Below are 16171 nucleotides of genomic sequence, written 5' to 3'. Positions count from 1 at the left end.
CATTAAATACACATTATATACACCCTGCATAGATACACATTATATACACCCTGCATATATACACATTATATACACAGTATATACACCCTGCATATATACACATTAAATACACCCTGCATATATACATATTATATACACAGTATATACACCCTGCATATATACACATTATATACACCCTGCATATATACACATTATATACACAGTATATACACCCTGCATATATACACATTATATACACATTATATACACATTATATACACCCTTCATATATACACATTATATACACCCTGCATATATACACATAATATACACATTATATACACCCTGCATATATACACATTATATACACATTATATACACAGTATATACACCCTGCATATATACACATTATATACACAGTATATACACCCTGCATATATACACATTATTTACACATTATATACACAGTATATACACCCTGCATATATACACATTATATACACATTATATACACCCTACATATATACACATTATATACACCCTGCATATATACACATTATATACACATTATATACACCCTGCATATACACACATTATATAAACCCTGCATATACACATTATATACACCCTGCATATATACACATTATATACACAGTATATACACCCTGCATATATACACATTATATACACATTATATACACAGTATATACACCTTGCATATATACACATTATATACACATTATATACACAGTATATACACCCTGCATATATACACATTATATACACCCTGCATATACACAAATTATATAAACCCTGCATATACACATTATATACACCCTGCATATATACACATTATATACACATTATATACACAGTATATACACCCTGCATATATACACATTAAATACACCCTGCATATATACATATTATATACACAGTATATACACCCTGCATATATACACATTATATACACCCTGCATATATACACATTATATACACAGTATATACACCCTGCATATATACACATTATATACACATTATATACACATTATATACACCCTTCATATATACACATTATATACACCCTGCATATATACACATAATATACACATTATATACACCCTGCATATATACACATTATATACACATTATATACACAGTATATACACCCTGCATATATACACATTATATACACAGTATATACACATTATTTACACATTATATACACAGTATATACACCCTGCATATATACACATTATATACACATTATATACACCCTACATATATACACATTATATACACCCTGCATATATACACATTATATACACATTATATACACCCTGCATATACACACATTATATAAACCCTGCATATACACATTATATACACCCTGCATATATACACATTATATACACATTATATACACAGTATATACACCCTGCATATATACACATTATATACACATTATATACACAGTATATACACCCTGCATATATACACATTATATACACATTATATACACAGTATATACACCCTGCATATATACACATTATATACACATTATATACACCCTGCATATACACACATTATATAAACCCTGCATATACACATTATATACACCCTGCATATATACACATTATATACACATTATATACACAGTATATACACCCTGCATATATACACATTATATACACATTATATACACAGTATATACACCCTGCATATATACACATTATATACACATTATATACACCCTGCATTTAGTCACAGTATATACACCCTGCAAATATACACAGTATGTACACATTATATACACCATGCATATATACACAATATAAAAACCCTGCATGTCGATCTGAGCCATCCCAGTCTGAACAGACAGAAGTCTGGATAGTGACTCTGGTTGTTAAGCTTTGCCACCTCTAACTCTGGCATCGCACCAATGTCTAACACACACACACACACACACACACACACACACACACACACACACACACACACACACACACACACACACACACACACTCACTCACTCACTCACTCACTCACTCACTCACTCACTCACTCACTCACTCACTCACAAACAAACAAACAAACAAACAAACAAACAAACAAACAAACAAACAAACAAACAAACAAACAAACAAACAAACAAACAACACAACACAACACAACACAACACAACACAACACAACACAACACAACACAACACAACACAACACAACACAACACAACACAACACAACACAACACAACACAACACAACACAACACAACACAACACATGCACTTGCACATCATATTATGAGGAGAACAGTGAGATGTGTTCTACAGGACTCAGTGAGATGTGTTCTACAGGACTCAGGGCAGTGAGCTGTGTTCTACAGGACTCAGGGCAGTGAGCTGTGTTCTACAGGACTCAGGGCAGTGAGCTGTGTTCTACAGGACTCAGGGCAGTGAGGTGTGTTCTACAGGACTCAGGGCAGTGAGCTGTGTTCTACAGGACTCAGGGCAGTGAGCTGTGTTCTACAGGACTCAGGGCAGTGAGGTGTGTTCTACAGGACTCAGGGCAGTGAGCTGTGTTCTACAGGACTCAGGGCAGTGAGCTGTGTTCTACAGGACTCAGGGCAGTGAGGTGTGTTCTACAGGTCTCAGGGCAGTGAGCTGTGTTCTACAGGACTCAGTGAGATGTGTTCTACAGGACTCAGGGCAGTGAGATGTGTTCTACAGGACTCAGGGCACTGAGATGTGTTCTACAGGACTCAGTGAGATGTGTTCTACAGGACTCAGGGCAGTGAGGTGTGTTCTACAGGACTCAGGGCAGTGAGCTGTGTTCTACAGGACTCAGGGCAGTGAGCTGTGTTCTACAGGACTCAGGGCAGTGAGGTGTGTTCTACAGGTCTCAGGGCAGTGAGCTGTGTTCTACAGGACTCAGTGAGATGTGTTCTACAGGACTCAGGGCAGTGAGCTGTGTTCTACAGGACTCAGGGCAGTGAGCTGTGTTCTACAGGACTCAGTGAGATGTGTTCTACAGGACTCAGGGCAGTGAGATGTGTTCTACAGGACTCAGTGAGATGTGTTCTACAGGACTCAGTGAGCTGTGTTCTACAGGACTCCGTGAGATGTGTTCTACAGGACTCAGGGCAGTGAGATGTGTTCTACAGGACTCAGGGCACTGAGATGTGTTCTACAGGACTCAGTGAGATGTGTTCTACAGGACTCAGGGCAGTGAGCTGTGTTCTACAGGACTCAGGGCAGTGAGCTGTGTTCTACAGGACTCAGGGCAGTGAGCTGTGTTCTACAGGACTCAGGGCAGTGAGATGTGTTCTACAGGACTCAGGGCAGTGAGCTGTGTTCTACAGGACTCAGTGAGCTGTGTTCTACAGGACTCAGGGCAGTGAGCTGTGTTCTACAGGACTCAGGGCAGTGAGCTGTGTTCTACAGGACTCAGGGCAGTGAGATGTGTTCTACAGGACTCAGGGCAGTGAGATGTGTTCTACAGGACTCAGTGAGATGTGTTCTACAGGACTCAGGGCAGTGAGATGTGTTCTACAGGACTCAGTGAGATGTGTTCTACAGGACTCAGGGCAGTGAGATGTGTTCTACAGGACTCAGGGCAGTGAGCTGTGTTCTACAGGACTCAGGGCAGTGAGATGTGTTCTACAGGACTCAGGGCAGTGAGATGTGTTCTACAGGACTCAGTGAGATGTGTTCTACAGGACTCAGTGAGCTGTGTTCTACAGGACTCAGGGCAGTGAGCTGTGTTCTACAGGACTCAGGGCAGTGAGCTGTGTTCTACAGGACTCAGTGAGATGTGTTCTACAGGACTCAGTGAGATGTGTTCTGCAGGACTCAGGGCACTGAGATGTGTTCTACATGAATCTAATTGATTGGTATTAACAGAGATGTTGTTCTTCCTGTTCTGCCATTCTATATTATAGATCTGTATTAACAGAGATGATGTTCTTCCTGTTCTGTCATTCTATATTATAGATCTGTATTTACAGAGACGATGTTCTTCCTGTTCTGTCGTTCTATATTATAGATCTGTATTAACAGAGACGATGTTCTTCCTGTTCTGTCATTCTATATTATAGATCTGTATTTACAGAGACGATGTTCTTCCTGTTCTGTCATTCTATATTATAGATCTGTATTAACAGAGACGATGTTCTTCCTGTTCTGTCGTTCTATATTATAGATCTGTATTAACAGAGACGATGTTCTCCCTGCTCTGTCATTCTATATTATAGATCTGTATTAAACAGAGACGATGTTCTTCCTGTTCTGTCATTCTATATTATAGATCTGTATTTACAGAGACGATGTTCTTCCTGTTCTGTCGTTCTATATTATAGATCTGTATTAACAGAGACGATGTTCTTCCTGTTCTGTCATTCTATATTATAGATCTGTATTTACAGAGACGATGTTCTTCCTGTTCTGTCATTCTATATTATAGATCTGTATTAACAGAGACGATGTTCTTCCTGTTCTGTCATTCTATATTATAGATCTGTATTAACAGAGACGATGTTCTTCCTGTTCTGTCGTTCTATATTATAGATCTGTATTAACAGAGACGATGTTCTCCCTGCTCTGTCATTCTATATTATAGATCTGTATTTACAGAGACGATGTTCTCCCTGCTCTGTCATTCTATATTATAGATCTGTATTAACAGAGACGATGTTCTTCCTGTTCTGTCGTTCTATATTATAGATCTGTATTAAACAGAGATGTTGTTCTTCCTGTTCTGTCATTCTAGGTTGGAGTCAGAGATTGGTCTTTTGGAGAGCGAGGAGTGTCAGATCTCAGCTAAAGAGCAGACACTCAGAGAGAGACTGAGGAAGACAGAGAGGTCCATAGAAGACCTACAGAAAGTAAGAGAACATTGATCTATTTACCAACACAACATATCACTTTAAAGGCTAAGTCCAAAATGGCACCTTATTCCCTTTATAGTGCACTTTTTGGACCAGAAGCCTAGGGATTAGGGTACCGTTTAGGACACATCCTTAGTAGTGTCTGCCTACTGTGACTGCATGAACACTCCACAGACTGCTCTATCGTCGAACTGCAGACCTGTGACTGCATGAACACTCCACAGACTGCTCTATCGTCGAACTGCAGACCTGTGACTGCATGAACACTCCACAGACTGCTCTATCGTTGAACTGCAGACCTGTGACTGCATGAACACTCCACAGACTGCTCTATCGTTGAACTGCAGACCTGTGACTGCATGAACACTCCACAGATTGCTCTATCGTTGAACTGCAGACCTGTAGAGCGCTAGCTCATATTCTAGTTTTGTATTAGTTGATACAATTGTATATGAAAATAAATCGTATCAAACCAATATAATGTTAATGGTAAGTTTAATGCCCAGTTGCCAATAGATGAGCTCAATAAAGTCATACTTGACATGTGGGAGTTTTTATTTTCTTTTGAGATTTCAGCTTCAATGTACTGTCAATACAATCAGTAAAGCACTTTAAAGTCAGTAAAGCTATTGGTGCTTTATAAATTGCTTCACTGATTGTTGAAATGATTCCAGTAATCGGTGAAGCGCTTTACAATCAATAAAGCAATTTATAAATCATTTAGAAATGTTTGTCTTATCTCTTCCTGTCTCATCATGTCTCTTCATTCTCTTCATGTCTCATCCTGTCTCATCCTGTCTCTTCATGTCTCTTCATGTGTCATCCTGTCTCATCCTGTCTCTTCATGTCCCATCCTGTCTCATCCTGTCTCATCCTGTCTCTTCATGTCTCATCATGTCTCATCATGTCTCTTCATGTCTCATCCTGTCTCATCCTGTCTCCTCCTGTCTCTTCATGTCTCATCCTGTCTCATCCTGTCTCTTCATGTCTCTTCATGTCTCATGTCTCTTCATGTCTCTTCATGTCTCATCCTGTCTCTTCATGTCTCTTCATGTCTCATCCTGTCTCATCCTGTCTCTTCATGTCTCTTCATGTCTCACCCTGTCTCATCCTGTCTCTTCATGTCTCATCCTGTCTCATCATGTCTCTTCATGTCTCATCATGTCTCATCATGTCTCATCCTGTCTCATCCTGTCACATCCTGTCTCTTCATGTCTCATCATGTCTCATCCTGTCTCTTCATGTCTCATCATGTCTCTTCATGTCTCATCATGTCTCTTCATGTCTCATCCTGTCTCATCCTGTCTCTTCATGTCTCACCCTGTCTCTTCATGTCTCATCCTGTCTCATCCTGTCTCTTCATGTCTCATCCTGTCTCATCCTGTCTCTTCATGTCTCATCATGTCTCATCCTGTCTCTTCATGTCTCATCCTGTCTCATCCTGTCTCTTCATGTCTCATCCTGTCTCATCCTGTCTCTTCATGTCTCATCCTGTCTCATCCTGTCTCTTCATGTCTCATCATGTCTCATCCTGTCTCATCCTGTCTCATCCTGTCTCTTCATGTCTCTTCATGTCTCATCATGTCTCATCATGTCTCATCATTTCTCATCCTGTCTCTTCATGTCTCATCATGTCTCATCCTGTCTCTTCCTGTCTCTTCATGTCTCATCCTGTCTCATCATGTCTCATCCTGTCTTTTTTCTCTCCAGAGTCTCCAGAATGAGCATGGTGAGTGATATATTATTTACATACTGTTGATCATTATTGATGTTAGTTGTGTTGAAGTGATTCCAGAGGACAGCACATGAAAGCATCAATGAAAACATTAATTTCCAGTGTGGTGTTGGTTGGTTACCATGGTTATTCAAACAAGTTCATGATCAACAGCTCCATGCCGTGTGCCACCGACACACACACACACACACTCCTACTGGCTGTTAACGTTACTTGCCTAGCTAAATAAAGGTTAAATAAGGTTTTTAAACACTCCCCCTCACTGTTACAGGGCTTTGTAAATATCTCTCTCTCAACTCTCAACTATCTGGTCTCTCTCTCTGGTCTCTCTCTCTCTCTCTGGTCTCTCTCTCTGGTCTCTCTCTCTCTCTCTGGTCTCTCTCTCTCTCTCTCTCTCTCTCTCTCTCTCTCTTCTCACTCTCTACTCTCTGTCTGCTCTCTCCCTACTATCTCTACTCTCTGTCTCTCTCTCTCGCTCTCTCTGGTCTCTCCCTCTCTCTCTCTGGTCTCTCCCTCTCTCTCTCTGGTCTCTCCCTCTCTCTCTCTCTCTGGTCTCTCTCTCTCTCTCTCTTTCTCTCTATCTCTCTCACTCTCTACTCTCTGTCTCTCTCTCTCTCTGGCACATTAGCCCCTTGGATCGTTTCCCTCCTACCTCAGCGGTACCATTGATTGCTCCAACATAAGACAGTAGCCCTGTACTTTGTTTCCCCTGATCCACCTATTCACAGGGAATCCCCCCAACCCAGGGCCGCTCTGATCCCCTCTAATACACCTCTCTACACATTCTGCTGAACACGGCACTGGGCTGGGGGAAAGAAGAGAAAGAGTTACAGAGAGAGAGAGGGGGGAGAGGGGAAGAGAGATACATGGGAGGGGGGAGGGAGAGATGAATACAGAGAGAGAGATACAGAGGAGAGAGAGAGAGAGGGGGGAGAGGGGAAGAGAGATAGAGGGGGAGGGAGAGGGAGAGAGGAATACAGAGAGAGAGATACAGAGAAGGAGAGAGAGAGAGAGGGGGGAAGAGAGGGAGAGAGAGATAGAGGGAGAGAGGAATACAGAGAGGGAGAGAGGGAGAGAGAGAGGGGGGAGAGAGTGAGAAAGGGACCGATACAAAGAGAGAGAGATTGAGTGTGTGCTGGGGTGGGGTGGGAGGGTCCAGTCTGACTTCCTCTCCTGCTCTCCACCCCAACCAGATGCTGTGAGTAACGCCTCACCCCAGCAGCCAGACCAGCTCCTCGACCAGCTCCCCGACCAGCTCCCCGACCAGCAGCCAGACATCAGAGACTCCTCCACCACTTCTCCTCATCAGGCCACAGCCTCAACAGCACCTGCCTCTGGGGAGCAGCCAAAGAAAACTGGTAGGTGCTGGGTGGGGCGGGGGGGGAGGAGTTGTGAGGTTTGGACCGGAGCCAAGGGAGGACAGTACTAGGACCAGGGAGGGGTAACGGGTAGTTGCTAGCTAACGGAGGGTTAGGGAGGTACGATGTGACAACCCACAGACTCACTAATAGGAAGGTACAAAGTGGCTCAGTGATTCATGTTTGAACCTCAATGTGAAAATAAACTCCTTCACAAAGGTGACAACTGATGCTACTGAACCAGATGTCTGTGTATCAGGGGAGAAGCTCCAGGTGGTATCTGATGCTACTGAACCAGATGTCTGTGTATCAGGGGAGAAGCTCCAGGTGGTATCTGATGCTACTGAACCAGATGTCTGTGTATCAGGGGAGAAGCTCCAGGTGGTATCTGATGCTACTGAACCAGATGTCTGTGTAACAGGGGAGAAGCTCCAGGTGGTATCTGATGCTACTGAACCAGATGTCTGTGTATCAGGGGAGAAGCTCCAGGTGGTATCTGATGCTACTGAACCAGATGTCTGTGTATCAGGGGAGAAGCTCCAGGTGGTATCTGATTTTAAGTACCTTGGCATCATACTTGATTCCAACCTCTCTTTTAAAAAGCAGGTGAAAAAGCCAACTCAAATAACCCAATTCATCCTCGCAAATTTCCGATTTATACGAAATTGTTTGACTACAGAGGTAGCAAAACTGTACTTCAAATCGATGATACTCTCCCCACTTAACATACTGCTTGACTAGTTGGGCCCAAGCTTGCTATACAACATTAAAACCTATTCAGTCTGTCTACAAACAGGCTCTCAAAGTGCTCGATAGGAAGCCCAATAGCCATCATCACTGTTACACCCTCAGAAAGCATGAGCTCCTGAGTTGGGAAAATCTTGTGCAATACACCGACGCATGTCTTGTATTCAAGATCCTAAATGGCCAGGCTCCCCCTCCACTCAGTACTTTAGTTAAACAGAAAACCCGAACCGAGGACAACAGATCAACAAGTCCGCCATGAGAGGTGACTGTATAAGTTCCCTTAAGGAAAAGCACTTTTAGTCAATCTGCTTTCTCTGTGAGAGCTTCCCATGTCTGGAATACACTGCCATCAGACACACATAACTGCAACACCTATCACACCTTCACAACACCTATCACACCTTCTGCCTCCCTGTCTGCCTCCCTGTCTGCCTCCCTGTCTCCCTGTCTGCCTCCCTGTCTCCTCCCTGCCTCCCTGTCTGCCTCCCTGTCTGCCTCCCTGTCTGCCTCCCTGTCTCCCTGTCTCCCTGTCTGCCTCCCTGTCTCCCTGTCTGCCTCCCTGTCTCCCTGTCTGCCTACCTGTCTCCCTGTCTGCCTCCCTGTCTCCCTGTCTGCCTACCTGTCTGCCTACCTGTCTCCCTGTCTCTCTGTCTACCTCCCTCCCTGCCTGTCTGTCTGTCATGCTTCATTCTACAGCTAGAAGACTCCTGATATATCCAGGAGTGAGAAGTTTAACTAGGGCCGTCTACTTTAAGTGCTGCCTGTCTTCCCAGTGACCTACTTTGTGTGTGTGAACTGCTGACTGCTCACAACTTGAAGATAGTTGTTGACACATCAACCAGGACTAAGGAGAGGGGCAATTTGTGACTTGTTTCTGTAATCAGGGTTTTTCATCTTCAAGGCAATTAACAATAGTATTAGTACTTCAGTCTCCTCTGTTTTTCTCAGCGGCAGTCTGGTTGCAAAACTAATATCGTTCAGCTGAGCTATTCGGGAAGGAAAGAGAGTAGCTCCCCATCACTCTCTCGCTTGAATATCTTACCTAGTTATTTACAGATCTCACTATGTGTGTGTTTTCTATACCTGTTCGCTCCTCTCCCTGTGGGCTTTACAGACGCTCCCCAACCCCTGGCTACAGCTCTTCTGATTTAGTGTACCCTGCACGCACAACCCCATGTGGAATTCCTTCGTCTCTGACAGCGTTTGGAACAGCCTATCTAAGGTCAAGAACTCCATGTTCATCCTATCCTACGCTGCCCTTCAGTCCCTTTGACTTTTTGACGGAGACTTGGATCAACTCAGAAAATACTGCTGCTCTCTCTTCATCTGACTACGTTTTCGCTCATAATCCGAGAGCATCTGGTCATCGCTCTGGTGGCACATTGATACACATTTTTCCTGAGTGGAAATTTTCTGGGGTTTTTTCCCTCTTGTCCATCGCCTCATTTGAATTCCATTCTATCACTGTCACTTGTCCACTCAAGCTTAACATTGTTGTCATCTATCGCCCACCAGGTGCCCTTAGAGAGTTCATCAATGAGCTTGACACCTTGATAAGCTCATTTCCTGAAGATGGCTCACTGCTCTTTGTACTTGGCGACTTCAACCTCTCGACGACTGCCTTCCATTCATTTCTTTCCAACACTCTCGTTCCCCTCCTTTGGACCCTTTCCCAGTACCCTCCCACTCACAAGGCAGGCAATACACTTGACCTCATCTTTACTAGAGGCTGTTCGCCTACTCCCCTGCTCCGTGGCTGAGTGACTCATTGCGAGCTTACAGAACAGGGCTGCAGGCAGCTGAGTGTAAATGCAGGAAAACTAAACTTCCGGAGAACCTATCATCCTTCCTCTCCCTCCGCTCTACTTACTCTTCTAAACCCACTTTTTCAAGCTTCTGCCTCTAACCCTAGGAAACTCTTTTCCGCCTTCTCCTCCTTCCTTAATCCTTCTCCCCCTCCCTCCTCCATCTCTGTGGACGACTTTGTCAACCACTTTGACAAGAAGGTCGACGACATCTGCTCCTCATTCACTCAGCCTATTGAGTCCATTGGTCCCACTCGCACAGAATTACCCAAATGCCTTGACCTCTTTCTCCCCACTCTCTCCAGATGAAATCCTTTGACTAGTGAGGTCCAGCCGCCCGACAACCCACTCGAATCCAACACCTCTTCCTTTCTCCAGATCAACTCTGGAGACCTTCTCCCATTCCTCACTTCCCTGTCCACTGGCTGCCTCCCCTCTGACTTCAAAATGCCAGAGTCGCTCCCCTCCTCAAGAAACCAAAACTCGACTCCTCTGACATCAAAAACTACAGACCTGTATCCCTTCTTTATTTTCTTTCCAAAAAAACTGGGCGTCTCAGACTCTATCAGATCCTCCTCTCCACCCTCTCAGGGCTGGGCGTCTCAGGCTCTGCACACTCTGGGATTGCATCCTACCTGGCAGGCCTCTCCTACCAGGTGACGTGGAGAGGACCTGTGTCTGCACCACTCACTCTCACGACTGGTGTCCCCCAGGGCTCGGTTCTAGGTCCTCTCCTCTTCTCTCTATACACCAAGTCACTCCGCTCTGTCTTGTCCTCACTCTCCTATCATTGCAATGCGGATGACACTCAACTACTTTGCTCATTCCCCCCTAGTGATTATGCATCTCTGCGTGCTGATACCTCAGCTTGGATGACGGTTCACCACCTCAAGCTCAACCTCAACAAGACAGAGCTGCTCTTCTTTCAGAGGAAGGCCGGCCCTCTCAAAGACCTCTCCATCACGGTGGACAACTCCATGGCGTCCCCATCTCAAACGTCAAGAACCTTGGCGTGGCCCTGGACAACACCCTGTTGTTCTCTGAAAACATCAAAGCAGTGGCTCTGTCCTGCAGGTTCATGCTCTACAACATCCATAGAACCACCCTTCCTCATACAGGAAGCAGAGCAGGTCCTAATCCAGGCACTTGTCATCTTCCGTCTGGACTACCCGAACTTTCTCTTGGCAGGGCTCCCCCGCTTGTGCCATCAAACGCTGCAGCCCTCCTGGTGTTCAACCTTCCCAAGTTCTCCCACGTCACCCCACTCATCCGCACACTCCACTGGCTTCCAGTTGAAGCTCGTATCCACTACAAGACCATGGTGCTTGCCTACGGAGCAGCAAGAGGAACTGCCCCTCCCTACATTCAGGCTACACCCCAACCAGAGCACTCCGTTCTGCCACCTCAGGTCCGGGTGGGAAAGCTCGGTCCAAGCTCTTCTCTGTCCTCGAAACCCAATGGTGGAATCAGCTTCCCTCTGTAGCTAGGACAGCAGAGTCCCTGCCCATCTTCCCTCTGTAGCTAGGACAGAAGAGTCCCTGCCCATCTTCCCTCTGTAGCTAGGACAGCAGAGTCCCTGCCCATCTTCCCTCTGTAGCTAGGACAGCAGAGTCCCTGCCCATCTTCCCTCTGTAGCTAGGACAGCAGAGTCCCTGCCCATCTTCCCTCTGTAGCTAGGACAGCAGAGTCCCTGCCCATCTTCCAAAAATATCTGAAACTCTGTCTTCAAATAGTATCTTAAATAATCACCCAGCGATGTACTATAGTGGTAACATGATATCTCCTCTGTCTGTCTGTCTGTCTGTCTGTCTGTCTGTCTGTCTGTCTGTCTGTCTGTCTGTCTGTCTGTCTGTCTGTCTGTCTGTCTGTCTGTCTGTCTGTCTGTCTGTCTTTCACCCAGAGATGTACTATAGTGGTAACATTCTTCCTCCCTCCCTCCCTCCCTGTCTGTCTGTCTGCCTGTCTGTCTTTCACCCAGTGATGTACGCCATGGAGATCAACGTGGAGAAGGACAGAAAGACAGGGCACACCAGGATCCTGTCAGCTTCTGCAGTCAGCCCTGACGAGGTGCCTGCCTGCGGGGTCAAGGTTTTCGACGACGGCCGGAAGGTTGTCTACGAGGTCCGCTCGGGGGGGTCCTCTACCCTGGACAATGGGGTTCACCGCTGGAGCTCCCAACAGGTGGACGAGCTGATGAAACGGGTCGGGGCGACCACCGGCTGTGCTCAGGGAGGAAAGGCTAAGGTCACCGTCAACCCCGCCGACGCTGATGACCCCAAAACTTCCCGCAGGTCCACTGACCGCTCCGCTGACCTCCCTACCAACTACACCCCCTACACTACCCCCCTAGCTGTCCCTAGCTCTGCCACCACAGCCCACAAGATGCCCAAGCCCCAGGCTCCAAGCGTCCCCATCACCACCCAGCCTCCACCCTGCCAGGAGGTGATATACGAGGGTGAGGTGACGGAGGCTCCCCAGGCTACGGCGGAGAAGCCGATCACTATGATCTTCATGGGTTATCATAATGTAGACGACCAGGATGAGACCAAGAGGCTGCTGGGATTCGACGGCACCATCAAGGCTGAGATCGTCTTGATCGATGAGGACGATGAGAAGTCGCTACGGGAGAAAACGGTGACAGATGGTTACTCCACCATGGACGGCAACGCCGCCGACCTGGTGTCTGGTGCGCGACCGCTCAGCGACACCACCGAACTGTCGTCGGAGGGGAAGGACGAGAGCTCTGTCACGGCCACCAAGGAACTCCCCTCCCCAGCAGGTATAGAGAAGAAAAAGCCCTGCTGCTGCTGTACTATCATGTGACCTCATTACTTTAACTACACTACCCACAACTCTCTGTTTTTTCCTGGGACCGCAGGGAGGGAGGAGCTCATTGGTTAATCAAGGCTCTGATCTTCCTCCTCCCTAAACCCTCCTCCTCCTCCTCCTCTTCCTCCTCACAGCTACTAACAGAACTTACCCTCTGGCCCCTGGAACTTGGCTGCGTTGACATCACTCTTTTTAACTTTGACCTTTGACTCACCTTTGTGAGCCTGTGTCCTGATGATGCCCCCCCCCCTCCCCAGGGAAAGTAAAGGCACCCTGTCACTCCCTTCAGTAGGACAACGGTGGAGGTTAAAGTTGCCCCTAGACACTAATAAAGGGTCAGTTTTAGATTTTTACTACTACAGATGAAGGTCAGGATTGGATGAAGGGGAAGCTGATTCTAGATCAGGGGAAATGTCACCCCAGGACAACAAGCCACTATTGCAACACAGAGCAGCACAGTGTTTGGGTTGGGTTGGGCTAGCCACTAGTTTCATGGTATACACGATACATTTGGTCTGTAAGAAATAAGTTATTAACCTGACCAAGGGAATATTTGATGTTACAGACCTGGATCAGATGAATATCTATCTGGCAGTCCTGAAAACAACAGAAAGATGACCTGCACATACAGAGATTTAGTATGTCCCAGTACGGGTTGGTATTCACACCCGGTCTGTCTAGTTGCCGTATTCAAGCAGAGACATCTGACTGTATGGATATCTAACAGACTAGGGGCCCATCCTAAACTGCACCTTATTCCCTATGTAATACAATGCTTTTGACCAGAGCCTTGAGGGTAGAGAGGCCCTGTCCTTGATACAACACCAAATACGGTATCGCAGATTTATCTTTAGAAGTGTGTAAAAAGTAGTGCACTATATAGGGAATAGGGCTCTGGTCTAAAGTAGTGCACTATGTAGGGAATAGGGCTCTGGTCTAAAGTAGTGCACTACATAGGGAATAGGGCTCTGGTCTAAAGTAGTGCACTATATAGGGAATAGGGCTCTGGTCTAAAGTAGTACACTATGTAGGGAATAGGGCTCTGGTCTAAAGTAGTGCACTATGTAGGGAATAGGGCTCTGGTCTAAAGTAGTGCACTACATAGGGAATAGGGCTCTGGTCTATAGTAGTGCACTATATAGGGAATAGGGCTCTGGTCTATAGTAGTACCACTATTTAGGGAATAGGGCTCTGGTCTAAAGTAGTGCACTATATAGGGAATAGGGCTCTGGTCTAAAGTAGTGCATTATATAGGGAATAGGGCTCTGGTCTATAGTAGTGCACTATATAGGGAATAGGGCTCTGGTCTAAAGTAGTGTACTATATAGGGAATAAGGCTCTGGTCTAAAGTAGTGCACTATATAGGGAATAGGGCTCTGGTCAAAAGTAGTGCACTATATAGGGAATAGGGCTCTGGTCTAAAGTAGTGCATTATATAGGGAATAGGGCTCTTGTCTAAAGTAGTACCACTATATAGGGAATAGGGCTCTGGTCTATAGTAGTGCACTATATAGGGAATAGGGCTCTGGTCTATAGTAGTGCACTATATAGGGAATAGGGTGCTGGTCTATAGTAGTAAACTATATAGGGAATAGGGCTCTGGTCTAAAGTAGTGCACTATATAGGGAATAGGGCTCTGGAACTACCAGGGTATCAGAGTATAGGAGGGAACTCTACCAGGGTATCAGAGTATAGGAGGGAACTACCAGGGTATCAGAGTATAGGAGGGAACTCTACCAGGGTATCAGAGTATAGGAGGGAACTACCAGGGTATCAGAGTATAGGAGGGAACTACCAGGGTATCAGAGTATAGGAGGGAACTACCAGGGTATCAGAGTATAGGAGGGAACTACCAGGGTACCAGAGTATAGGAGGGAACTACCAGGGTATCAGAGTATAGGAGGGAACTACCAGGGTATCAGAGTATAGGAGGGAACTACCAGGGTCTCAGAGTATAGGAGGGAACTACCAGGGTACCAGAGTATAGGAGGGAACTACCAGGGTATCAGAGTATAGGAAGGAACTACCAGGGTATCAGAGTATAGGAGGGAACTACCAGGGTATCAGAGTATAGGAGGGAACTACCAGGGTATCAGAGTATAGGAGGGAACTACCAGGGTATCAGAGTATAGGAGGGAACTACCAGGGTATCAGAGTATAGGAGGGAACTACCAGGGTACCAGAGTATAGGAGGGAACTACCAGGGTATCAGAGTATAGGAGGGAACTACCAGGGTACCAGAGTATAGGAGGGAACTACCAGGGTACCAGAGTATAGGAGGGAACTCTACCAGGGTATCAGAGTATAGGAGGGAACTCTACCAGGGTACCAGAGTATAGGAGGGAACTACCAGGGTATCAGAGTATAGGAGGGAACTACCAGGGTATCAGAGTATAGGAGGGAACTACCAGGGTACCAGAGTATAGGAGGGAACTACCAGGGTATCAGAGTATAGGAGGGAACTACCAGGGTACCAGAGTATAGGAGGGAACTACCAGGGTATCAGAGTATAGGAGGGAACTACCAGGGTACCAGAGTGTAGGACGGAACTCTACCAGGGTATCAGAGTATAGGAGGGAACTCTACCAGGGTATCAGAGTATAGGAGGGAACTACCAGGGTACCAGAGTATAGGAGGGAACTCTACCTGGGTATCAGAGTATAGGAGGGAACTCTACCAGGGTATCAGAGTATAGGAGGGAACTACCAGGGTATCAGAGTATAGGAGGGAACTACCAGGGTATCAGAGTATAGGAGGGAACTCTACCAGGGTACCAGAGTATAGGAGGGAACTACCAGGGTATCAGAGTATAGGAGGGAACTACCAGGGTATCA

The 16171-nt window shown here is 45.9% G+C and overlaps 1 protein-coding gene across 1 annotated transcript in view; it reads left to right on the top strand.

The window, feature by feature from the left end:
• Window positions 1-4698: 4698 nt before the first annotated feature.
• LOC115187509 (paralemmin-2-like) overlaps window positions 4699-16171 on the top strand; it is a 44380-nt gene continuing 32907 nt past the window's right edge. The window contains exons 1-4 of the mRNA XM_029746508.1: window positions 4699-4860; window positions 6574-6592; window positions 7792-7956; window positions 12487-13287. Of these exons, the coding sequence (XP_029602368.1) occupies window positions 4717-4860; window positions 6574-6592; window positions 7792-7956; window positions 12487-13287 (1129 nt within the window). The 5' untranslated portion in view covers window positions 4699-4716. The remainder of the gene's footprint in view (window positions 4861-6573; window positions 6593-7791; window positions 7957-12486; window positions 13288-16171) is intronic.

The sequence above is a fragment of the Salmo trutta genome, unplaced genomic scaffold (genome assembly GCF_901001165.1).
Source record: "Salmo trutta unplaced genomic scaffold, fSalTru1.1, whole genome shotgun sequence".
NCBI classification, from domain to species: Eukaryota; Metazoa; Chordata; class Actinopteri; order Salmoniformes; family Salmonidae; genus Salmo; species Salmo trutta.
This window is presented reverse-complemented; position numbering and strand designations above follow the sequence as displayed.